The sequence below is a fragment of the Pseudophryne corroboree genome, chromosome 5 (genome assembly GCF_028390025.1).
Source record: "Pseudophryne corroboree isolate aPseCor3 chromosome 5, aPseCor3.hap2, whole genome shotgun sequence".
Classification (NCBI taxonomy): Eukaryota; Metazoa; Chordata; class Amphibia; order Anura; family Myobatrachidae; genus Pseudophryne; species Pseudophryne corroboree.
The window spans coordinates 458,328,284-458,356,153 of NC_086448.1; the positions used below are offsets into that span (position 1 = coordinate 458,328,284).

General features: G+C 40.7%; 1 protein-coding gene across 1 annotated transcript in view; it reads left to right on the forward strand.

Moving 5' to 3' along the window:
• The window catches only part of LPCAT1 (lysophosphatidylcholine acyltransferase 1), a 275,186-nt gene extending 248,007 nt beyond the window's left edge, over positions 1–27,179 (forward strand). The window contains exons 12-14 of the mRNA XM_063922939.1: positions 448–546; positions 3,517–3,658; positions 18,460–27,179. Of these exons, the coding sequence (XP_063779009.1) occupies positions 448–546; positions 3,517–3,658; positions 18,460–18,647 (429 nt within the window). The 3' untranslated portion in view covers positions 18,648–27,179. The remainder of the gene's footprint in view (positions 1–447; positions 547–3,516; positions 3,659–18,459) is intronic.
• Positions 27,180–27,870: the final 691 nt, after the last annotated feature.

Here is a 27,870-nt window from a genome sequence, read left to right on the forward strand (position 1 = left end):
ATTCACTAGAATGAAATAAATGTTTTTGCCATTTAATACGCAGAATAATATAATGTATGCTTGTTTTTTAAAAGGCTTTCTATATATTATTTTGTACATGATCATCTGTTTCATTCTATCAGTAGTTTTGGTATTTTTTTTGTAATAGTTGCAAAATATTTGATTTGTAGTTTTAAATGTTTAGCAAAAATATTGCAATCATTTTGTCCCTTATTTTCACTGCAGTATGTTTTGTTGTAGCCTTGCCACTGTTAGTGAAATGTCAGACCTAAAAGTAGGTATGGTAAGGGAGCATTATTATAACTTGTCTAAAGTAAATAGCATTTCTAGAAATAGGCTGAACATGACAAGATCTTAAATACATTCACCAACATCTATTTATGGTACTGCTTATTATACTGCAACACTGAAAAAAATGCATTCTCGCTTTACTCTTTGCTCTTACAGAATGAAACGGGTGCCATTGACTTACGGGAATATGTCATTGCTTTGTCTGTTGTGTGTAGGCCTTCCAAGACTTTGGAAACCATTCAGCTGGCTTTTAAGGCAAGTGGCAGGTTCTCCATTTTTCTAGGTCTAATTGAGCTTATTTTAAATGCAAGTACTGTAGTATATCTTGTTATTTACATTGTGGTTATGCTACTTTCCAATATGAATGGTCTTCGATACGGGCTAATTGTTTCAAGTCTTATCCCATGTTAAGAAAGTGCCAAGAGCGGTAAACCAGAGTAACATATTACATTTTCAAGAACAAGGGATGAAAAAGTACAATTTGCACTATTGATGAATACTTCATTGGTGTTACAATACAGAACACATTAAAATCATTTAGTGTTCATTATTTCAATCTATAAACTCTGGGTGTGGATTATTAGGTGAACCCCAAAAGGCTGACATGCACTAGGGCGACTCAGGAAAAAGGTTGACATAGACAATAGGTCAACATGAAAAAGGCTGATACAGGAAAAGGTAGACAGTTTTTTTTACTTTTTTTGGTGGTGTTTACTCCGTAAAATGACTGGGAACCACAATTAGTGCACAGCGTCCCCTCGCATGGCTCGCCATGCTTCAAGCAAGGTGATTCGCTGCGCTCTGCACAGGTTACTATCCCCAGTTGTAGTCTACGTGGATTGTTAAGTATGAAAAAGGTAAAATAGTTTAAACATTTTTAGTATAAAAAAAAAAAAACCATGTCGTCCTTTCCCAGTGTCGACCAATGCCATGTCGACCTTTTGTCAATGTCTACCTTTTAACCATGTCGACCACTAGTGGTCGGACTATTGACCTTAGTGTGGTTGACCTAATAACCACATACCATAATCTGTGATAATATGATTAGAATGTCACAGAATTTATGCATTCTTCTTTTAAAAGTAGTCCATAACAAGATTAACGTCACACTCTTTAGGGGGGTACACACGGAGAGATCCGTGCTTAAAATCTAAGCAATCTTGCTAGATTGCTTAGATTTTAAGCACGGATCTGCCGTGTGTATGCCCTCCAGCGATAACGATGCGCGGCCCCGCGCATCGCTATCGCCGGTGCTAGATTGAGCTGCATGCAGGCTCAATCTAGCGGGTCGCTCACTTCACCGTTGTGTGAAGCGAGCGGCCCCCCGTCGGCTTTCCCCCTCGCTCAGCACATCGCGCTGTGCTGAGCGGGGTGAGAGATGTGTGCTGAGCGGTCTGTGTTAAGATCGCTCAGCACACATCTCTCCCGTGAGTACCCCCCTTTACGGGCATATTCAATTACCGTGGCTAATTACCGTGGGGCACTGGTGAAGGCTATTTACTTCAATAGCCTTTTTCCCCACACCTAAAATCTGCACTTACTATACAGGAACTCACTGATTCCGCATAAACTGCAGAATCATTGAGTGCTCCCTGCACATGAACTCCCGATTGTTGCTTTTCCTCGCAGCTTCAGGAGCTGTGAGGAAAAGTACACCCTTGGATGAATCCCCACTAAGTGGATCAGGCCAGCGTGGTAATTAGCCACAGAATTGAATATGCATTGCCTGCTAGTGTTGATATAATTTGTTAGTAACTGGCAAAGTTCAGTACTGCTCAGTGGAATGTAGTCAATATCCCGGTGCTTGGTATGCTGACGGTCAGAATCCTGGCACCAGAATCACAACTTTCAAACTCCCGATGTTAAGTATTGGGGTTAGGGTAGGATCTTGGCCAGGCATTCCCAACCACGGTCCTCAAGGCACACTAACAGTTCAGGTTTTAGTGATATCCAGCCTTCAGCACAGGTGACTTAATTAGTAGCTGAGCTATTTTGATTTAACCATCTGTGCTGAAGCCTGGATATCGCTAAAACCTGCACTGTTGGTGTGCCTTGAGGACCGTGGTTGGGAATGCCTGCTCTAGGGGGAGGGTTAAATTGGGTACACTATAAGATTATTTGTCCAATCTGGATGGTTGAAACGAAAATCTGGTAATGTGTGGGAGCAAATGACCATTAACCATTTGCTCTCAAAATCTGGAAATTGTCTGTTTTCCAGTGTTTATTGAAGCCAATGGTCAATTTTCAGTTGGTATTTATAATTTGTAACACGTTTTTAGATTAAATTTGTCCGTGCAGTGCTGTAATGGTTGCCTGAATGATAGTATTTTTTTTTGTCTGGAACAAACCATTTATGATTGTGCTAAATGTATATGGTATTCAGATAATTTAGTAGATTGTGAAGTACAGTTTACAGTTAATTATATTGCAGTGACCAAAGACCATAATGAAGCAATCAAGTCCACCAGATCTGTGATCTAGGCCTGGATGTAACGAAGTCGGCGACCTGTGGGATGCCAGCCTAACTGATGTTTTTTTAAAGGGGCAATCATGTACAAGGCTAAACCATGCCTTGTACATGATTGCCCCTTTAAAAAAAACATCCAAGTTTGGCCGGCATCCCGCACAACCGCCGAACTCTGACTTCGTTACATCCCAGCCCTAGTATTCTATTTATAGAAGGACAATGCTTTTCTGTGTCACACATACATGCTGTTTACACTGTTCCTAAGGCTGGGTACTCACTTACCCGACCAGTTTGCAGACTGCCGTATCCATCGACTGAGCGTCCGATTCTGGTAAGCATACACACCTACCGATAGGCTGCTCAGTGTGTCTACATTAACATCACAACTGGGTGGGCATTTGAATTTGCCTGCCCAGTTGAGATGTCAGTCACCGGCGGTCCATGCAGCAAGTGTACTGGCGTTCGGCGGGTCGCCCGTACATGCAGCCAGGTGTGCCGCTATATCTGCAGATATATCCGACATTAGCTGTGCTGCAGGGCAGTTGCAATATGTCTGTGAGTGATGTAATTCACCGACATATCGTATGTACATCAGCAAACGATATATCATCTGTTCGATAAAACAGATGATATATCATCCAGTGTCTACCCGGCATAAGATAAAGCCAAAATATAACAAATTATCTAAGTTTTATATTTATTTACCAGATTGCTTTGAAGAGTAATGGTGATATTGACAATTTTTTTGCTGTTTATAGATGTATCAGTCAGAAAATGATAAAACGATAGTAGAAGAGGACTTGACAGTGATTTTGAAGACTGCACTGGGAGTACCAGAACTGAATGTAACAGACCTTTTTAGAGCGATAAATGAGGACGAGAAGGGGAAAATCACATATGGTATATTTTTATAGAGACATTTTGTATGTATGATCACTTGTCAGCCATAACATTAAAACCACCTGCCTAATAACAGTGTAGGTCCCCCTCATGCCGTTAAGCAGCTCTGACCCGTCGAGGCATTGACTCCACAAGACCTCTAAAGTTGTTCTTTGGTATCTGGCACCAAGACGTTCGCTGTAGGTCTTTTTAGTCCTGTAAGTTGCTAGGTGGGGCATCCAGGGCTTGGACTTGTTTTGCCAGTACTTCCCACAGATGCCGATCGATTGATACAGTATGTGGGGAATTTTGTAGCCTGCATATGTTAATTTTCGACACTTATTCGTACATACTTTTTTTTCGACTTTCTGATTTGGCCCACAGAGTGAACAAAGTCCACATTAACTGCTAAATGTAATAGATTAAGTATTCTACATGTATGTTACTGATTAAACGTGATTTTGATTATCCAGACAACCTCTCCCCTCCTTTACCCCAGATAATCGGGTGTTCACATTGCTTATAATTGGCGGGATGCAAAATGCGATGCATCATGCCACTGATTGCAAACATAACAGCGTTTACTAATGCTGTATGCTAGCAGCCTAATTAAAATAACATCCCGCTAAGATCTGTCCTTTGCGATGATAGGTCTTCCTGGTTTATGGCCCATTTATCATATCTGCAAATGCGTTGGCTGACATGGGACACTGGGAGGAATCCCTCTCAGTGCACATCATGATAAGTAGCCCATAGGCTTCTATTAAGTAACGTCATCTACAGATGGTGTTTGCTACCGGATCAAAGATCCAGAATGTATCGCATTCGAAGCTTGGTGCATACACAAAATGCGGCCACACCTCAGAAAATTTCATTTCTCTAACGTCCTAGTGGATGCTGGGGACTCCGTAAGGACCATGGGGAATAGACGGGCTCCGCAGGAGACATGGGCACTTTAAGAAAGAATTTAGATTCTGGTGTGCTCTGGCTCCTCCCTCTATGTCCCTCCTCCTGACCTCAGTTTGAATCTGTGCCCGGACGAGCTGGATGCTGTTCAGTGAGCTCTCCTGAGCTTGCTGTAAGAAAGTATTTTGTTAGGTTTTTTATTTTCAGGGAGCTCTGCTGGCAACAGACTCCCTGCATCGTGGGACAGAGGGGAGAGAAGCAGCCCTACTCTCTGAAGATAGGTCCTGCTTCTTAGGCTACTGGACACCATTAGCTCCAGAGGGATCGTACACAGGATCTCACCCTCGTCGTCCGATCCCAGAGCCGCGCCGCCGTCCCCCTCGCAGAGCCGGAAGACAGAAGCCGGGTGAGCATAAGAAGCAAGAAGACTTCGAAATCGGTGGCAGAAGACTCCAGTCTTCACTGATGTAGCGCACAGCACTGCAGCTGTGCGCCATTGCTCCCACACACACCTCACATACTCCGGTCACTGTAAGGGTGCAGGGGGGGGGGGGGGCGCCCTGGGCAGGAATTGGGACCTCTTTGGCAAAAGTTTAGCATATATACAGTTGGGCACTGTATATATGTATGAGCCCCCGCCAAAAATTGTACATTGAAGCGGGACAGAAGCCCGCCGTCGAGGGGGCGGGGCTTCTTCCTCGGCACTCACCAGCGCCATGTTTTTTCTCCACAGCACCGCTGAGAGGAAGCTCCCCAGCCTCTCCCCTGCAGATACACGGTAGAAGAGGGTAAAAAGAGAGGGGGGGCACATAATTAGGCGCAAAAATCAATATAAACAGCAGCTACTGGGTTAACATTAAGTTACTGTGTTATTCCTGGGTTAATAGCGAAGGGGTGTGTGCTGGCATACTCTCTCTCTGTCTCTCCAAAGGGCCTTGTGGGGGAATTGTCTTCAGATGAGCATTCCCTGAGTGTGTGGTGTGTCGGTACGTGTGTGTCGACATGTCTGAGGTAAAAGGCTCCCCTAAGGAGGAGATGGAGCAAATGTGTGTGTGAGGGGTGTCTCCGTCGACAACGCCGACACCTGTTTGGATATGTGTAATTAAGTGCTAAGGTGAATTTATTGCACAAAAGATTAGAGAACAGACAGGGAATCTACCCATGTCTGTCCCTATGTCGCAGAGACCTTCAGAGTATCTCAATGCTCACTATCCAAAATAATAGACACTGATATCGACACGGAGTCTGACTCCAGTGTCGACTACGATAATGCAAAGTTACAGCCAAAATGGCAGGAAAGTATTCAATATATGATTATTGTAATAAAAAATTATTTGCATATCACTGATGACTCATCTGTCCCTGACACAAGGGTACACATGTTTAAGGGGAAGAAATCTGAGGTAAATTTCCCTCCTCCCATGATGAAAAAAAGCGGGAATCTCCAGACAAGAGACTGCAGTTTCCCACAAAGAATTCTCAGGGAGTATCCTTTCCCTACTAGGGCCAGGATACAATGGGAATCTTCCCCTAGGGTGTCACGTTTGCCCAAAAGGTAGCCCTGACTTAACAGCTATCCTCAGGGATCCTGCAGATAGCGTGCACATTATGGTAAACTACTCAGACCGGCGATTGTGTCGGCATGGGTTTATAGCGCTGTAGCAGCGTGGACAGGTACCTTATCAGCAGAGATTGAGACTCTATTATGTATATATATATATATATATATATATATATATAGATATATATAGATATATATATATTAAAGATGCTGTCTTAAGATATATATATATATAAAACATGCCCAAATAGACATTAGTCTACTGGGTTCTAGAGTCCACGCTATGTCGATTTCTGCTTGACGTGTCCTGTGGAATATGCAATGGACAGGTGATGCCGACTTAAGAGGCATATGGAAGGCTGAGGATTGTGTGGAGAAGGGATCTCTGACCTGGCCTCCACAGCTATAGCTGGTAATTATGATCTTTTGTCTTATATTCCTGCACAGCCTAGGAAAGCACGACATTATCAAATGCAGCCTTTCGATCACAAAGAAACAAGAAAGTCCGAGGTGCGTCCTTTCTTGCCAGAGGCAGGGGCAGAGGAAAGAAGCTGCACAACACAGCTAGTTCCCAGGAACAGAAGTCCTCCCCGGCCTCTACAAAATCCACCGCATGTCGCTGGGGCTCCACAGGCGGAGCTAGGCCCGGTGGGGGCACGTCTTCGTAATTTCAGCCACAAGTGGGTTCACTCCCTGTTGGATCCCTGGGCAATAGATATTGTGTCTCAGGGATACAAGCTGGACTTTGAGGAGATGCCCCCTCACCGACGGCCCTGCCGGCTTCCCCCCACGAGAGGGAAATAGTGTTAACTGCAATTCACAAATTGTATCTTCAACAGGTGATGGTCAAGGTTCCCCTCCTTCAACAGGGAAGGGATTATTATTCGACCATGTTTGTAGTCCCGAAACCGGACGGTTCGGTCAGACCCATATTGAATTTAAAATCCCTGAACATATACCTGAAAAGTGAAAAAAAATATGGCGGGTGGGAGGAAGATCAAAGGCGCTGCTGTACACGTAACGAATATAAATAAAGAAAAAATTGTAGGATATACTTGCAAAGAACTGGGTGGTTCCTCGTTAATCTTTTTCTACAGATCCAATGATTACCAGATGTTTACATGCAAAAAAACAAAAATGGACAACAAATGTATAGTAATGTCTATAATGAGTTCAATTTTTGGTGTGTTCTCCTTTGAAATAGAGCCCTGGTAATGTGGAGGTTACTCTTGATAGGAGATAAGGAAAGTTTCTCACGTTTTCAGACAGTGCTTTTTAATTCTCCCACATCCACATCAATCCAAGGTAATATGCAGCATTTGTGTTCACAAGTGTAAGTCCGGAATTCACTTGTGTTTTGTCATATTTCCATTCTGACCCACATTTTGCTCTATCCTGGATTTTTTTGTAATGGATTAAGGAGATTTTATTTATATTATTTTTTAAATGTTATCACGCTACAATAAATTGAATCTTTTTGGAAGAGAAGAGTCACTCATCTATTCAAAGAAACTGTTACGTGTGGAATACCACCTGTTGAAAACGTGAGTGTGGTACGTTTTCGTTGTACGGATCTTATTCCATGCGTTATAATTAGAAGTAAAAAAAGATACCCTTATATGTATGGTGATATTTAACTCTATGTGAGTTTTGGTACGTGTACCTATGTTTGTGAAGCGGTGGTGAGAAACTTTCCTTATCTCCTATCAAGAGTAACCTCCACATTACCAGGGCTCTATTTCAGAGGAGAACACACCAAAAATTGAACTCATTATAGACATTACTATACATTTGTTGTCCATTTTTGTTTTTTTGCATGTAAACATCTGGTAATCATTGGATCTGTAGAAAAAGATTAACGAGGAACCACCCAGTTCTTTGCAAGTATATCCTACAATTTTTTCTTTATTTATATTCGTTACGTGTACAGCAGCGCCTTTGATCTTCCTCCCACCCGCCATATTTTTTTTCACTTGTTAACCCTTTGTGATCTGGATTTGGGCAGATCACAGGAAGGTAGGATTGGGCAGCTAGCTTTTGCGCCAGAACTCTCACACTTTTATATTTCCATATACCTGAAAAGGTTCAAGTTCAAAATGGAATCGCTAAGAGCGGTCATCGCAAGCCTGAAAGGGGGAGATTTTATGGTGTCTCTGAACATAAAGGATGCATACCTTCATGTCCCCATTTATCCACCTCATCAGGCGTACCTCAGATTTGCGGTACAGGATTGTCATTACCAATTTCAGACGTTGCCGTTTGGTCTCTCCACGGCCCCGAGAATCTTCGCCAAGGTAATGGCGGAAATGATGGTGCTCCTGCGGAAGCAAGGTGTCCCAATTATCCCGTACTTAGACGATCTCATAAAAGCGAGATCAAGCGAGCAGTTGCTGAACAGCGTATCACTTTCTCTGGAAGTGTAACGGCAACACGGCTGGATTCTAAATATTTCAAAGTCGCAGTTGGTTCCTACGGCTCATCTGCCTTTCCTAGGCATGATTCTAGACACAGACCAGAAAAGGGTTTGTCTCCCGATAGAGAGAGCTCAGGAGCTCATGACACTGGTCAGGAACCTATTAAAACCAAAACAGGTGTCAGTGCATCACTGCACTCGAATCCTGGGAAGGATGGTGGCATCATACGAGGCCATTCCCTTCGGCAGGTTCCATGCGAGGACCTTTCAATGGGACTTACTGGACAAGTGGTCCGGATCACATCTTCAGATGCATCGGTTAATCACCCTATCCCCCAGGGCCAGGGTGTCTCTCCTGTGGTGGCTGCAGAGTGCTCACCTTCTCGAGGGCCGCAGATTAGGCATTCAGGACTGGGTCCTGGTGACCACGGATGCAAGCCTCCGAGGGTGGGGAGCAGTCACACAGGGAAGAAATTTCCAAGGTCTGTGGTCAAGTCAGGAGACTTGCCTTCACATCAACATCCTGGAACTAAGGGCCGTATAAAACGCCCTACGTCAAGCGGAGACCCTGCTTCGCGACCAACCGGTTCTGATTCAGTCAGAAGCCACCAGAATTCTTCGCTGGACGGAGAACCACGTAAGCGCACTGTCAGCAGTGTTCATCCCGGGAGTGGACAACTGGGAAGCAGACTTCCTCAGCAGGCACGACCTCCACCCGGGAGAGTGGGGACTTCATCAAGAAGTCTTCACGCAGATTGCAAGTCGGTGGGAACTGCCACAGGTGGACATGATGGCATCCCGCCTCAACAAAAAGCTACAGAGGTATTGCGCCAGGTCATGAGACCCTCAGGCGATAGCTCTGGACGCACTGGTGACACCATGGGTGTTCCAGTCGGTCTATGTATTTTCTCCTCTTCCTCTCATACCCATAAGAATAAGAGGAGTGAGAACAATACTCATTGTTCCGGATTGGCCAAGAAGGACTTGGTATCCAGATCTGCAAGAAATGCTCACAGAGGACCCGTGGCCTCTTCCTCTAAGACAGGACTCTTTGCAACAAGGGCCCTGTCTGTTCCAAGAATTACCGCGGCTGCGTTTGACGGCATGGCGGTTGAACGTCGGATCCTAGCGGAAAAAGGCATTCCAGATGAGGTCATTCCTACGCTGATAAAGGCTAGGAAGGACGTGACAGCTCAACATTATCACCGTATATGGCGAAAATATGTTGCTTGGTGTGAGGCCAGGAATGCCCCTACGGAGGAATTCCAGCTGGGCCGTTTCCTTCACTTCCTACAGTCAGGAGTGACTTTGGGCCTAAAATTGGGTTCCATTAAGGTCCAGATTTCGGCCCTATCCATTTTTCTTTCAAAAAGAGCTGGCTTCTCTACCTGAAGTTCAGACGTTTGTGAAGGGAGTGCTGCGTATTCAGCCCCCTTTTGTGCCACCGGTGGCACCTTGGGATCTTAACGTGGTGTTGAGTTTCCTGAAATCCCACTGGTTTGAACCACTCAAAACGGTGGAATTGAAATATCTCACGTGGAAGGTGGTCATGCTACTAGCATTGGCTTCGGCTAGGCATGTGTCAGAATTAGCGGCTTTGTCACATAAAAGCCCCTATCTGGTTTTCCATGCGGATAGAGCAGAATTGCGGACCCGTCCACAATTTCTGCCAAAAGTGGTTTCATCCTTTCATATAAACCAACCTATTGTGGTGCCTGTGGCTACTACTGACTTGGAGGATTCCGAGTTACTTGATGTGGTCAGGGCTTTGAAGGTTTATGTAGCCAGAACGGCTAGGGTCAGGAAAACAGAATCTTTGTTTATCCTGTATGCTTCCAACAAGCTTGGTGCTCCTGCTTCAAAGCAAACTATTGCTCGCTGGATCTGTAATACGATTCAGCAGGCTCATTCTGCGGCTGGATTGCTGCTGCCAAAATCAGTTAAGGCCCATTCCACTAGGAAGGTGGGCTCTTCTTGGGCGGCTACCCAAAGGGTCTCGGCATTACAGCTTTGCCGAGCGGGTACTTGGTCAGGTTCAAACACTTTTGCAAAGTTCTACAAGTTTGATACCCTGGCTGAGGAGGACCTTGTGTTTGCTCATTCGGTGCTGCAGAGTCATCCGCACTCTCCCGCCCGTTTGGGAGCTTTGGTATAATCCCCATGGTCCTTACGGAGTCCCCAGCATCCACTAGGACGTTAGAGAAAATAAGATTTTACTTACCGGTAAATTTATTTCTCGTAGTCCATAGTGGATGCTGGGCGCCCGTCCCAAGTGCAGACTTCTTCTGCAATACTTGTATATAGTTATTGCTTAAATAAGGGCTATGTTATTGTTGCATCAGGGTTGAACTGATGCTCTGTTGTTGTTCATACTGTTGACTGGGTAAGTTTATCACAAGTCATACGGTGTGATTGGTGTGGCTGGTATGAGTCTTGCCCTGGATTTCCAAAATCCTTTCCTTGTACTGTCAGCTCTTCCGGGCACAGTTTCTCTAACCAAGGTCTGGAGGAGGGGCATAGAGGGAGGAGCCAGAGCACACCAGAATCTAAATTCTTTCTTAAAGTGCCCATGTCTCCTGCGGAGCCTGTCTATTCCCCATGGTCCTTACGGAGTCCCCAGCATCCACTACGGACTACGAGAAATAGATTTACCGGTAAGTAAAATCTTATTTTTCGGAGGTTGGACTGCAAAATGACCGTTTGTGCATCCCGACCATAGTCATAAAATTGTTACCTGCCAGTTCCATTATCTTTGAACAATCCGCTTCTGTGCATCTGTGTATAGTGTACAAAGCTCATTCAAATGATAAGGTTATACCTGCTGGGGATTTATACGCAGGCTTTCGGGATGCTGACAGTCAGAATACCGACTGTGGCATCCCGATGTTGAGAATCCCGACAAGGGAAAGGTAAGTATACTTAACTTCCTCCAATGGTACCCTAACCCTTTATTTCAGCCGCCTAACCCTCCGGGATTCAATCGTGTAGCTTGTGACCCTAGCCAGGATTCCAGGGTCAGGATTCCGGCGTCGGTATTTCGACTGCCGGGATCCCAACTGGATCCTGGTTATACCAAGTAAGCAAAGACTTTTATCACCACACTGAAGGCAAATCATTCCAGACAGCGGCTCTACTCTAATATACGTGTATTCCTCATGCTCACTATTTCTACAAATATATTGCAGTTTTGTATCACTGCCTTATATAGAAATAAAGTAGCTCTGATATGATAAAGTGTGAGGAATATAAAAATATTTACACTTAAGGACAAAGTAAAAAATTATTACAAATGTAATAAGAATTCATAAAAACACTAAGGTACTAATATAACAATGCATATGCCGTAATCTAAAAGCAAAAACAAACTTCGCCCAAATGTTACATAGAAATATTTTAGTGATGAGCATAAGATTTACCGATGGCCTGTTCCTAATTCTATCTCCGGAGTCAGCTTATTGACATGGTAGTTGTAAATAAGCCTCTCTGTTTCACCATAGGACTGTCAATTGATAGTATAATTACCATTAGCAGTTCGCCGATGGAGGGATGTTCCCTTGTGTATGTGGATCTAGCATGCGAAATCGGAGCCCTCAAATGGCTGCGGTGTTGTGGTAAGTTTAGTCTAAGACCACAAAGAGGCTTGCACAGGCCAAGACAAAAGCTGCAATTCCTGGGTAGCGAAACGCTTTAGGTGTACCTACCTCACCCACCTACAGTGACTGCAGAAATAAAGACTGTTTGCCTGTACCATCTTCCAGATTTTACAGCCATTTTCAAGTACTGAACTTTTTGGATTGTGCAAGCCATCAGTGAGCTGTTTATGGTAATTATACTATTATTTGGACAGTCCAATGCCCATACAGAGAGACTTAATTACCACTACCATCTCAATAAGCTGACTCCAGAGGTATAAATAGGAACAGGCCATCTGTAAATCTTCTGCTAATCACTGAAACATTTCCATGTAACATATGGTTGAAGTTTGTTTTTGCTTTTATTTGACTGCATATGCATTGTTATATTAGTACCTAAGGGGAGTATCCAATTTAATTGTATCGCCGGGGGCTATCCTATTAGCCCCGATGCAGCGGGTTCCTCCCCCCCTTCCCCTCTGATGCTGGCACTTATAGTGGGAAGCATAATCCGCGATAAGCGGCTGGCGGAGACGAGATAACACATGGGATCGGGGACTTACCCAGATCCCATGTGTTTTCGCACAATCGAGGTTCTGTTTTTAACCAATGAAAACTGACCCTAATTGGATACCGCGATAATGACCATCACCTGCCAAAAACATATCGGATCTAATAGGATACCCCCCTAAGTGTTTTTATGAATTATTATTACATTTATGATACTTTTTTACTTTATGTCCTTTAGTGTAAATATTCTATATTGCTCACACTTTATCATATCAGCACTGCTTATTGTTTTCTCTGTGGTTTTGGGGGTATTTGGGACTGACTATCCCATTTGTAGCAAAACAAATCCCCAAACAATACATTCCTTGGAATTTAGGGTTACATTTACTAAGCAGGGATAAGAACGGAGAAGGGAGCCAGTGGAGAAGTGCCCATGGCAACCAATCAGCACTGAAGTAACATCTATAATTTGCATACTATAAAATGATACAGAGCTGCTGATTGGTTGATGGAGAAATTTCTTCACTGGCTCACTTCTCCGCTCTTATCACTGCTTTAGTAAATGTACCCCTTACTCTCTATGCCTACGTATATAGAAATAACTGTATTATTATATACTAGCTGAATACCTGTACTTCGCTACGGAATTTCAAGTATTTCCTCACATGTAACTTTAATTTTGAACGACTTCCCGGTAAACTAGTTAGACTTAGAACAGGACATGCTCCGCCCGCCACTGCCAATCTTTAACAGGGCGCACCTCCAGGCGGGCCTTCCCAGGATTAATGCTGTCAAAAGGCTGGTGCTGAGGAGAATAATCCGCCTCCTTCTCTGCCCTGTCCCACCTCTGATGCTGCCCTGCTCAGTGCTGTAAATGCTTGGCAACAGGCCAAGCTCCACCCTCTGTGTTAAATATGTAAGGTTTACAGGGATAGGCTGACTCTATTCCAAAGGGCCCTAGGTCTACTTAAATAGATTCCTACTCTCCTTAGGGCTCCTCCTTTGAAGTAAAAAGTTAAAGATTTTGGCACAACACTTAAGGTCACTGGGAAAGCTGTCTGTACCCTTTACACAGCTGATAAGCAGTTGCTGACTATCAAGCTTTCCTGTTAATGCATTTAAGAGTCAAAATATCTATCTTACCTTTCCTCCTGTTGCTCTCTGAGAGGTTCGGCAATCTTAAGTTCAAGTGACAGGTTAACCTCCGATGATTGAGACACTATCCTTTCCTGACTGGAAATACAGTGCATCCAGAAACTATTCACAGCACTTCATGTTGTCATTATGGGGTATTGTGTGTAGAATTTTGAGGGGAAAAATGATTTTATTCCATTTTGGAATAAGGGTGTAATGCAACCAAATGTGGAAAAAGTGAAGCGCTGTGAATACTTTCCAGATGCACTGCAGTTTAACTACTTATATCTAATACATATATATATATATATATATATATATATATATATATGTGTGTGTGTATATATATATATTTACATATACACGGTACCAGTCAAAAGTTTGGACACACTTTCTCATTCAATTGAATGAGAAAGTGTGACCAAACTTTTGACTGGTACTGTGTATGTGTATATATATATATATATATATATATATATATATATACACGAAATTGGTAAGGTCGGCACTCCCTCAAATAATGACAGCTGCCCCGGTGCCTTCCTAATGTCCGATGTATAACAGTTCTAATCTTCTAGAGAGGGATATGCATCCGTCCACTCCCAATATGTGAAGAACAGGCGGCACTCACAGGGTCTTCATGAAAAATCAGTGTATTGAAAAAATCAAATCAGTGGCACATTGCGCCAACGTTTCAGCGCCACGCAGGGCGCTTTTTTCAAGGCTATGTGCAGGTGACACAAAACAAACCTAAACAGTGTACAATCTTACCTTTTATGTGCTACTGACAAGAAGACCGAATCTCGGAGTTGTGGGAGCTGGCGTTCGGCGGGGTTTCCGGTGGGTGTTCCCTTCGCATTACCAGGAAGTGACGTCACTGGTTGCTAGGTAACCTCGGGCGTCCCTGCCGCCGCTGTTAGCCCGCTGCTCCTGGCGGAATAAACACAAAGTGATGTAGAATAAAACCCAGTGAATAATAAGAAAATCAGAATTGACACAACTATGTGTGCAATATACAAAGTGTAATAAGTATGCAAATACCTAGTTCTACTGAAAAACAAGAGTGATAAAGTGCTTGCTGTTAGTGCACAGTGTGACGTGAAAAATAAAAAGTTGAATTAAAACTCAGTATTGAAATTACTGACCAACAAGTTGATGCCTAGCACTGTTCATCTAAAACTGTTTAATAAAATATATTGTCTCCCATAACCACAGCTATCCTCCTGTTTGATTGTGTATGGCTGTTGAACATGCAGAAAATACATAGAAATAAATGGTACATTCGATATACATGCTATTAAAGACTTATTGAGTGAGTGTTGGTATATACCGTGCCATGCTATCTGCTACTCCAGGTACTACCAGAGTGCACAATGCCATTTTTACCCTGTTAATGCAAGAAACCGAAAAAGGTGCTTTGTGATATATTGTGTCCATCTAGCTAAAACTAAAGTAACGATATTTATTGCTAATAAACAGTGAGAGATAAAAACCATTTAGGCTACCGCTCGATGTGTTTACACTCCAATTAATGTTCATTGCCAGAATACACTCCAGGCAACATGTTCGTTAAGACCATGTGGTGTCAATGTGGACAGACGATATATCCATTCAATCTCCCGTTGGGCTAAGGCTTTAGCTCGATCTCCTCCTCTTGTATTTGCTGGTATGTGATCCACTATCATATGTCTAAGATGTTGTAACTGGTGTTGAGATTGTTTAAAATGTCGCGCCACCGGTTGATCGTTCGGTTTGCCCTCCAAGGCTGCCTTGATGGCAGATCTGTGTAAAGCCATTCTCTCCCTGAATGTGCGAATGGTTTGGCCCACATATAATAGGCCACATGGGCATGAAATGACATAAATCACAAATTGTGACATGCATGTAACATGGTGTCGAATTTTAAACTCCTTCTTACTTATAGGATGGATGAACCTCGGGCCTGTGTCTATATGCTTGCATGTAGTGCATGTCAGGCACCTCTGGCACCCAGTTTTGAATGCTATGTTTTTCCTCTGAGTGACATCAGTTTTTACCAGTACATCTCTTAGGTTACGTCCTCTTTTGAAGCATGGCATAATGGTGGTGTTATGGAAGACTGGTAATGACGGATCCGTGCTTACTATGGGCCACAATGCCCGTGTTGCTCTCGTGGTGATCGAGCTGGCCGTGGTATACTGTGTGATGAACGGAACTTTTTTAGTAGACTGTTGCCTAATGGTGCCAAATAACGGCTCCTCGGGATGTGTAGAACCTCTTGCTTGATGCATGCCAACTGGCGTCTGTCATATCCCCTCTGTATGAACTTTAGGACCACTTGGTCAAGAGCACTGTCTAGTTGTTCTCTGTTGCTCGTGATACGAGCTACCCGTAGCATCTGGGACCTAGGTAGGCCCTTTTTCAATGCTGGAGGGTGAAAACTGTTATTTCTCAATAACGTGTTCCGATCCGTCGGTTTGTGATACACAGATGTTGTAATGATGTCATCGCTGATGTCTATTTGGACATCCAAAAAGTGAATGAACTCAGAACTACTTTCCATGGTTAATTTGATGGGCGTGTCGCTATTGTTAATCTCATTGAGAAGATCTTGCAGTTCCCCTGTACTGCCCGTCCAAAAAAGTAGAAGATCATCAATGTATCGTTTGTACAATAAGGTCTTGGCTTGTATAATTTCTGTGCCCAAAAATTTCCGTTCAAATGCGAACATGTATACATTGGCGTGACTGGGAGATACATTCTATCCCATTGCACATCCGGAAAGTTGGACAAAATGTTTGCCATTGTGCAAGAAATAATTGTGCGTCAAAATGTATTCCAGAAGTTTCATAAACACGGGTATATGTATTGTACTAAATTCCTCAGTTTCCAGGAATTGTTGCATAGCCAGAAGTCCCTGTGTGTGCGGAATGACAGTGTAGAGACTTTGTACATCCATTGTACACATAATGGTGTTCTTGGGTACCCTGGTGATTTCCTGTAATGTAAGTAGTAGATGAGAGGTGTCTTTCAAATACGTAGCTTGTTTGCTGACCAACGGTTGAATTAATGAATCCAAAAATATGGAGATCGGTTGGATTAACGATCCCCTAGCTGATGTGATTGGTCGCCCCGGTGGATGTACCGGGTCCTTGTGTATTTTGGGGACCGTGTATAACACTGGAACCACAGGGTGGGGTTGAGTTAAGGAAGCTGCAGTTTTCGAGTCCAAATGCCCGTCCAGTACTGCCTGTTTAAGGATATTATCGATTTCCAATTTAAATTGAACTGTAGGGTTGTTGCGCAGTTTCTTGTATGTAGCAGGATCTGTTAGTTGTCGGTCTATTTCTGTGATGTAGTTGTTTCTGTCCTGTATGACAATTGCTCCCCCTTTGTCCGCCGGCCTTATGATGATGTCTTTATAGGAAACTAAGTCCTTGATGGCCTGTTGTTCTTGCCTGGTAATGTTGCTATATAAGGCGGAAGCTGCTTGATCATATTTTTTTATTGAGGTGTCCAGTAATCTGGAAAATGTTTTTATAGCTGCATTGTTAGATTGGGGGTCAAATGTCGATCTGGACGGAAGCTTGACACGTAGTTCCGTGTCAGATGATATAAGTTGATGTTGAAAAAACTCTTTGAGTCGTAACGTCCTGCTGAATCGATGCTGTTCAACCGTCCATTGGAAATCATCGTGTAAATTAGTCGGTATAAATGAGAGTCCCTTTGATTTTTCATGAAGACCCTGTGAGTGCCGCCTGTTCTTCACATATTTGGAGTGGACGGATGCATATCCCTCTCTAGAAGATTAGAACTGTTATATTTATATATTTATATATTTATGTCAAATACTACTAACTCATAAAAAAAAATCTCCTGAACCATAAGGCTGCAGTTCCTTGCCAGTGGCAGTTTTAGAGCAGTCCATTGTTCAAATAGGGGAGCCACACTCAGCGTTGTTTGACAGTGTTTAGTGGTGGCAGTTGATGTGGCTCTCCAATTTGAATGATGGACTGCTCTGCCACTGCTAGAAAGTTCAGGAACAGAGCATTGCGTCCTCCACCCTCCGCGACTTGGTATCGCCGGCACCATGCTTTCTTTATAGCCCCGGCTGGGTGAGCTTTCTTAACTCTCTCCTCTGTAAGGGGGGAATTATCTCACCCCATTTAACCCCTTTGTGGGTGGTATTTTGAAAAATTCCTTCTAAGTGGGAGCCTGTGTCACAAAAGCAAGCTACTTCCCAAATGTCAGGTTTCTAGTCCTTATGGTTCAGGAGATTTTGTGATTAGTCAGTGGTATTTGCCTTTTATATACTGTGTTTAGATTTATTTGTATAAACAAGGGATTCTAAACCCCAAATATCCAACCTTGCACAAATGATGTCTGTGGGTCTGTTCTGGAATTGAACTTGTGCCTGAGGTTGTGCGCCAGAGCTTTGCAGAAGGAGTGCTATGCTTTGTTACTAGTGCTCTGTCGTGGTATTAGTTTAGTTTGGGCATGTGCTTTTTTTGTTTGTTTTTGCGGGGGGGGGGGGGGGGGGGGATTTAGTTCTCCTAATTGTAATCATTAGGTAAATTGAGAGACATGACACATAAACAGTCCTAAGATGATCTCATGCAAGTAGATTTTGTACTGTATTGTTTTGCATTGCTAAGGTTTATTAACATTACCATTTTCTTTTTTGTAGTGGACTTTGACAGGTTTGCTGAAGCTAACCCTAATTTTGCTGAAGACTATCTTTATCCAAGTATGGTAGACTCTGAAATATGTCTGAACAGCCCTTCCACTCCTACACCTAATGGATTCTGTACGGATTTCACACCTGAAGACATGGAAGAACCACAGTACCACAATGAGCATAAGAAACTGAACTAAAGCGGGAAACTACATTGCCCTCTCCTGGTGAGGGGCGTATGTGTATTGTACCTCTGAACATACTTATAGCCACCAATACGTTTTTGACCATTTATATTTTTTTCCAGCTTTCATTTACCATGTTTTCTTTAGTACAGTCATACGGTGTTTGCAAAGAAACTTTTGTGAGTGATCTGCGCTCACTGCGGTTTGCTGTCAAGAATCCACTGATACTGACATTGGAAAAAACCTTACAAACAGTGCCATTTCCTTGAGCTTACTGGCTGCTTTAGAGTTGATGTATTTATAATCAATTTTATGGTCACTCCATAGATAAAATGAAAGTGGAGTATTGAATGGTGGCTGGGTGACCTCATCCAAACGTTATCTTTTTATAGATACTATATTGTCTTCTTTTTCTTTTATGTAGCTGTTATGTTGGCAGATCCATTACTTATTTGTTTTGCAGTATATTCAGTTAGCACCACTCTATGGCACCCAGTAACTTCTCTGTACTTCAGTGTTGTACAGAAATCTGAAAAAAATAAATAATCTTCAAATATCCAGCACACACCTAAACTGTGTTCTCCTTGTGCTGTACAAAGTGTGCATGTACAACAGATACTGTACCTAATGTGGCGTTTAGTGCAATTTGGTGACTTGTTCTTTTCTAGGTTGCTGTTATTTTTGTGTTCACTGCATTGATTATTATACATGTTTAGTTCACTTTTTCCTGCTATACACATTTATGTAGTATTAGAAGCAGAGCATCTCCGTTTTCATTGACAGGTCATTTTCTTGTTAGTCGTTTATTTGTACTAGAGTTATCTCCATGTTGTATTTGCTTCATTTGGTTTGCAGATCTGCCATTGCCACACAACATTCTATTGTTCGGGATTTCTTTCCTAAACAGTCAAATCCCAACAAGAGAACTGAAATTATACCTCTCATTTGCACACTTTAGAGGAAGGCCATTTTGGATTGAACTAATGTATGCTGTTGATCAGTTTGCTAGGAGCTTGTGGATTTGGTACATCTGATCCTAGTGCATTAATACACATCAAGGACTGTTCTGGTCACATGATGGCTGGCTCCATAACGTGCAATTGTCAGGTATACTTTAAGGCTAGTCTGTTACACTTTGCAATCTGTTTGCTTAACAGTTCATACCTAACCATTAACTTTTGCAGTTTTAGTTCATTATGATGCTTTTTCATTTGTTATGATACTCTAAATGATTTAGTATAAATCAATATTTGAGCCAATGTACAATTTCCATAGTTACAGGAATGCACAATTTCTTTTCCATTTTCCTCCATCAAGGCACTTTTTCCTCCTTAATTTAAACTGATTAAACATGTTTTTTTTTCTTTATGGTAAGTAGTGTGTAAATTGTTATTACCTTGCTGGATGCTATTGTTCATAAATGTTTTATAGTAAGATGTCAATGAAGATGCGTTTGGACGAATTCTCAGGTCGATTATATGTAGGTGCGGCATAAAGGGTGCCTGCAAGTGACACTCCAGGGGTCTTCATAAGCTGGGCTTTGATGGCTCTTCTCAATTCCATTTATACATTTTAGTATTTAAATCTCCAGCTTTTGGTCATAAACATATTCATAGGCAATGATGCCTTACTTTTGATAACGTGTTATGGCGCTCTAAAAGTAAACGTACATTTTTATTTTATTTTTTTCATGACAATTTCTTCTTAACGGCTTATGCGAATTCACTGGAAAAAAGGTATTTCCGATTACTGTCTGGGTGGTTGTTGGTGTTGGAAATTCTTTGGGAGATGTGTCAAACCATGAAAAGTTAAAGTACCAATCAATCCACTCCCTAACTGTTATTTTTCAAACACAACCTTTAAAATGACCGTTAGGAGCTGATTGGTGGGGACTTTATATATTTTTCCACTTGATCTCTCTCCAAGCTTTGGCGCATCTACCCCTCTGAGCAGTATAATGCTTGCTGATTGTTTTGTTCTAGGGAAATGCTTGCGGAGTTTCCTTAACATTCCTGTTCCTTGTTAATCCAAGGAGCACACTTGGACCGAGCAAGTGTTTTATTTAAAAATAGTTGTGAAATGGCTTGCCTCTGTTTGATGGGTTCATTGATGCCCTTTTGACCTCAAATAAGCGGAACTTATAAATAGTATATGTAATACTAAGTCAGTTGAATTGTTTGAGTGAGGGACTGAGGACCTTGATAGATGGCAGCAATAAAATAAAAATAAAAAAGTTTTGATTAAATTAACAAAAATATAAAGGAATCTAACTATATTTCTAATACTTTAAAAGCAAATGTTTATATACTCTGCAGATGTTGGTATCTGTCAAATCGACATACTTTGTTGTGTATACATATGTGCACAACTTAGATAATAGTTTCTGTTACATGGTATTAGAATGCTTCCAATTTTTAGTACAATATCTTACTGTGTTTTAGATTTTGGGATTTTTTCAACATATGCTAGTGTTTAATAACAGACTGTATTTCTCAATTTCTATGGAAAAAATAAAAGCATATTTACAGTACTTTTGCTTCAGATTATTCAAGTGCACAACATAAAATGTTGTATATTTAGGTATTTCTAGTGAGAAGCCAGAATAATTTTTGCTTATTTTTTTTTTAAGTTTCTTAAGTCTTAGGTCAGCAATATTTTCATACTTTCTTCAGACATTTTTAGGAAACAGCAGGGCGAGAGATTGGTGACAGAGGAGAAATTTGAACTCATACTGGTTCGTCATTCTAAATTCTTTTTTGAATACTGGAAAATTATAATAATATAATCTGTATAACAGAATATATTTTGCCTGTAGCAATCTCAACATATGTTGTATAGATGTTACAGTATACAGTTTCAGGTATGCAAAAATATAGAAACCTATTAATTCAATTTATATTGAGGGACTTTCCAGCAAAATGAGATTTCTGAAGTATTGGAAAAATAAATAGGGTATGGATAATCAGCATGAGTCTTCTTAGGTTGTATTTTGTTGTAGAGATTTTGTTGCAGGGAAAAGGGGAGTAGTGTCTGTGTATGGACCTTTAGTGGGATTTTGAATATCATTTTTATTTTACATTAATTGATACAGATGTGTACTCATACACCTATCCAGTTTTGTGTAATATGGCACAAGACGCTTGCAGCGATTCCCAAGCTGTGCATTATTTCCTCAGTTTTGCTACTTTTTCCTCATTTTTGTGCCTCTATTTGCATATAGTGTACTAGGTACTTAGGATAATGTTTTTTGTCTTAAAGTAATTAGTATTCGGTTGCAGATAAAGCATAACAGTGAATGGCCCCGGTCAGGATCAGTCTTTTCCCTTGTTAAAAGCAGACTGCTTAATTTTTCCTCAATTGTGCGTCTTTGTTGCTTATAGTATATTAGGTACTTAGGTTTAGTATTTTCATAGCTAAAGTCAAAGATTAAGCATAACGATGCATGGTGCGGATCACTCGTGTCCAACCTGTTTTTTGGGTTTTTTTGCCTTTTCCTTAGTTTGTGTACTTTGTCCTTACTTTTGCATCTAAGGTCACTTCTAGTGTACTAGATATTTAGGATTAGTGCTTTTGCATGGCTAAGTCACAAAGTTCGTGGCGCGCTAAACGGTGTCCTGTTGCGATTTGATGATAGGTGGATGTGGCCACATTTGTACATTTTATTTCTAATTAAAAACACACAGTTTAACATCAAATCAGAAAATAACCTGTAGAAGCTGATCTTTATATGCCAGAGTGTGTTTCCGTTAATGACTGTTAAACATTCCATCAAGGAACACTGTGAGAATGACTCGCATGACACTAGTGATCTCACTGCTGTACTACACATATTTACAGAATTGGCATCACTACTTTGTAAGTATATAGTTACATTATGTTTAACCCCATAAGGACCAATTTTTTTTTTTAACTAAACATGGGGGCAGTTTAATTGAATTCCGTTCTCTTCATCTTTATGGATCAGTAAGAAACATTTTATGTAGACTTTAATTTTAACCAAGTTCGCATAGCTGTTTTCTTTATTTACAGCAATAGGAGACCTTAGCAGAATAGAAATATTTGACTTGTACTACTCCCTACGCAATTTTTTTATTAAACCTATCCCTAATTTAGTTGGAGCCGCAGGTTCTGGTCTATGTAGCCACATTCTCAGGATTACTTATTTTCTGTAATACAGAATATCCAAATTCCATACACCACTTTAATATAGCAGCAGAAGGGAGATGAGAGTGGGAGAACCAATCACAAGCCGCATACTCTTATTTGGTAGCTAAAACTACTTTCTGCAAATGCTTTTTATGGCTTCTAAATGCTGCATATTTTGTACTGTTGCCTGTTACAATACCAGTTAGTGAGTTACCTGAATGTTTACACAAAAAACATAAAAACAGACTCTTGTTTTATTTGACCTATGTGAATAAATGTGAAAATTATATTCAAGATTTCAAGCAAGCTCTCAAAAAAGTATTTTTTTTTTCATTTACTGGGGAATATTTATCATACCTACTCAAAAGCAGAAATAGAGGCGTTGCCCTTAGCAAGCAACCAGTCAGATTCTAGATATCATTTATCTTGTATATTCTAGAAAATAACTTAAATCTGATTGGTTGCTATTGCTCCTTTTTAAAGGTTTGATAAATCACTTTAATCACATGTCAAATTGATTGTGAGAGTGTCAGTTTTATGTTTTTAGTTTTTTTTTGTGTATTTGGCTTTATTTTATCATTTAGTTGTAGAATGGCCTTTGGTGCAAACTAGTTTCAAAGATTTTTAAAGTAATACTAAACCTGATTTGCATAGGTTTCTTAAATGGCCTATAATTTTGTGTTTATGCAGGCCTTATTTGCAAAAGTGTATTACATTGTTTTGATTAAATATTGGTAAAATAAGTGGGAGTTAATTAACATGAGCCTATATACCAATATATTTTTAAATAGTAAAAAAGAAAACCTCGGTACACTTTCTCTTCTCTGTATGCAAGTAAAAATATGTATCTTCTGTCTCCATTTTTTTCACATATTGAAAAGTGATATATTTTTGTTATTCTGGTAATTCACAAGCTATATGTATAAATTATGGACATTAATTGCTGCCCTAGGCTATTATTTTATATGGTTTGGTGGAGTTTTATTATTTAAATGCCCAAATGTCTAACTTAGTGGTTCTCAAGCTTTCTGTGATGGCCCCCTAGAGTATCATATTTTTTGTTCATTGCACCACTAGGCCTAAACTTTCTTTCAAGACATTCAGAAGAAAATATTAATTTAAACTGGGCTTAGCTGTCACAATTAGGTCCTGTTATGTGGTACTGGAACACCAAACGGTGGTACCCCATGGTGCCATGTCACTCAGTTTGGGAACAACTGGTCTAACCCTTTGAGGACTCAAAACTAATGATCCTTACCGAGACTATTAGTTTTAGAGTATGTCCTATACTTAACTAAAAGAACAAACTGTTACAAAATATTACTGGTGCATTATTGAATTTTCATAGTGTAGTTTGAGCGTTTACAGGTTTAAGACATTGGTTTTGTGCTCCAGTGTTCTTAGAGCCCTGTTGAAAATGATGATGAAAATGCCTATTTAAATTCTTGTACTTTAAACATGCATTTGAAAGAGAGGACAAAGTATGTTCTGAAATCCAGCTTGTACGTTCATGAACCACTAAACCCTCTTTATGGCCATTACGTTGAGTGTCCCTAACGTTCCACTGCAGGTTTGTTAAGTGGTTGTATCTTACCACTCCATTTTAGACTGCTGCAATTCCTCCAAGTCTCCTTTTGGAATTTGTGACTGACCAAAAACAGTGACTGAGTTGTTGTGACATTACAGACCCTGCACCAATCCAAATGATATCATTTGTCAAAGCAAGTTTGTCAGTCGGTCAATGCCTGTCTGTTTAGTTGCTAACGTGACAACTGCTGCTGAGTAGTGACTGAGATTAGTAGGTGTCTTTAATACAAAGTAAACACTCCAGCTATTTTCTTATTTATTATTCAGCTCAAAAATCAGTGTCTGGTTGTATAGTCATTTTAAATTCTGGCTTTATTTGCTCTTTTAATAAGAGCTGCTATAAATCTCTGTTCTATTGTACCGGGCATGTAGCGCTTGTCAACGCTGCAGGAATTTTTAGGACTCTACATATTAAAATACATTTAGAGGGCTTTAAGAATGTGTGTTGCATGACAGATTTGAACACCCATGAGTGTACAAACCTTTAAAGGTCCAAATCAGTGTAGATTTTCATGGAATATTATCAGCAAGTATACAAACATATAAAGTATGAGTATCCCTGATCTGAACACCGGCTGAGATAGTGACACCTATGTTTTCTGATGGTTAAATGTTGACAAACTTTGTTTCATGCACACATTTAAAAAAATATATTGTATACAGTTACCGTCAGGCTGTGTATAATGTGCATATGAAATATATATGCAATGGGTAAAATCTCCAAGATTATTATTATTATTATGTAAATGCACATTTTCTAAAATCTGAAAAAAATCCAAAATGGTACCAGAAGATCAAGCATTTTGTATGTGGGATATATAACTGCACTACTAATGTGTATACAGAATCCGCACACTACAGAGTGAACTATCATCTTAGGTATTACCTCTCCAGTCAGAGTGGTATTTTTTCACTCTTTAAATTTTTCACATTTTGCTTAGGTATAGAAATATATTTTTCTTATACATATTGAAATTAACATTTTCTTAAACATATTTTTAATTTGGACTGAATTGATTGTTCCAAAAGCAACAAACATGAATGCTCACACAAATAATTCATAACAGGATCTGTGTATCTGAATTTGTATCTCTATGGGTTAACTGGTTGTCTGCTACTTACCAAATTAACAGAAGTGACACTGCCAGTGTTCAATAACTCTCATCAGTGATCCAATCTGTCTCCCATGTTGGAACAGCTTTTATTTTAGTTTTTAGTTTGTGTTTTATTATGGTGCAAAAAAAAAGAGTTGACATAAAACACACCACAGATCACCATTGGACTGTTGGTTGCCTAAACAAATAAAAATACACTCTCAAAAATGTGGGCTTCACACACGAGTCACTGGTATGTTTGTAATGTACAATGTGGATCTTGAAGAAGGGGACACTAATATCAGTGTATTCAATATATGAATTCAACCCATTTAAAGAATTTTTATACTTGGTATTAGGGCACGTGCCATTCTGACTTTTAGTGGATTACTCTGGTAATATATTTTCTTTTATGTAGCTATGTACCGTATTTGCCGGCGTATAAGACGACTGGGCGTATAAGACGACCCCCAACATTTCCACTCAAAATATAGAGTTTGTTATATACTCACCGTATAAGACTACCCCCTCTTCCGCATACCTTCCACACACCAAATAAAACGTAAAAGAACATCAGATTGTAAAATGTATAAAAGTATACCCCTGTGTGCATTTATTGTTACCGGTTTCACATGAGTGCCATTAGTATTAGTGCCATTACAGTACCTGTCATTGTCACCATTGTATGGCCACAACGCGACTGCAGCGCCTCCGGCCAGTCCCTGCATCTCCCTGTAATTGGCACTAGTGCGCAAGTCCGCATGTGCGAGCTCTGCGTAAACAAGGGGCGGGCCACGCTGATGACCCGCCGCGGCCGCACTGGATACCGCGCGATACTGGATGGTATGTAGAATGAGGTGGGCGGGCATCGGGAGGCCACTATGGGCACCGGGCGAGTATCGGAAGGCCACTATGGCAGCTATGTGTATCCCAACTGAAGTGCACCCGGCGTATAAGACGACCCCCCCCCCACTTGGAGGCATGTTTTTCAGGGCAAAAAAGTCGTCTTATACGCCGGCAAATACGGTATGTGGGCAAGTGAATGAATCAAAAGATATTAGACCAGACAGTGTTGATCATTCAACATCTTTAACAGTGTATATCATGTATAATGTACCGTTATGGCTAATCACTAACCGTGCTCAAATATGCTAATCTGCCGTAAAACCAATCAATTAGACATTTGCTTTTATTTTTAACCTTTATTAAATAGATGGATGCTAATTGGTTGCTATCACTTTGGTGCAGTTTAGCAACTTCCATCAAAATAACTTTCTCTGTCAATATAATATTTCAAAGCTTGGGTTGTTGGGACCAGAGTTCAGAGTAGTGAACTTTAGTTTTTGCCCTTCTTTTTTACTTGATTAAAGCATCATCCATTGATATACAAAAAAATCTTGTTTTACCTTGTAGACCATGTTTTTTGTTTTTTTTTGTTTTTTATTTAAGTACAAAACTAACAAAGTAACTGAAATGAATCATAATGCACATATACTGTACCTGCCAATATTGTGGTTAAGTAAAACTGTATTTGTTTTTAGGATGTAATGCTCATTTGTAGTTCGGTCATACAACAGAATACATTTATGTTGTGTTAACACTTAATATGAAGTTGCTTATGCTGCACATTTGAAATATATTTTTAATGTGACTGTCTGAACGCAATTTTTCAGTGTTATATTAAATAAAAAAAGAAAATCAACTTGTCTTTCTAACTCTATGCTGGTCTCTGTTTCTTGTTTATTACTAATGACCTACTTGGTATTTAACATTTTATTGTTTCTCTGAATTCTTATTGCCCTGGTGTGTGTGTGTGTGTGTGTGTGTGTGTGTGTGTGTGTGTGTGTGTATATATATATATATGTATATGTATGTGTATATATATATGTGTGTGTATGTATATATATATATATATATATATATATACATTGCTCAAAAAATAAAGGGAACACTAAAATAACACATCCTAGATATGAATGACTAAAATATTCTTATTAAATTAAACTTTGTTCTTTACATAGTTGAATGTGCTGACAACAAAATCACACAAAAATTATCAATGGAAATCAAATTTATTAACCCATGGAGGTCTGGATTTGGAGTCACACTCAAAATTAAAGTGGAAAAACACACTACAGGCTGATCCAACTTTGATGTAATGTCCTTAAAACAAGTCAAAATGAGGCTCTGTAGTGTGTGTGGAGTGTGTGTGGCCTCCACGTGCCTGTATGACCTCCCTACAATGCCTGGGCATGCTCCTGATGAGGTGGCGGATGGTCTTCTGAGGAATCACCTCCCAGACCTGGACTAAAGCATCCGCCAGGACAGTATGTGGTGCAACGTGGCGTTGGTGGATGGAGCGAGACATGATGTCCCAGATGTGCTCAATTGGATTCAGGTCTGGGGAACGG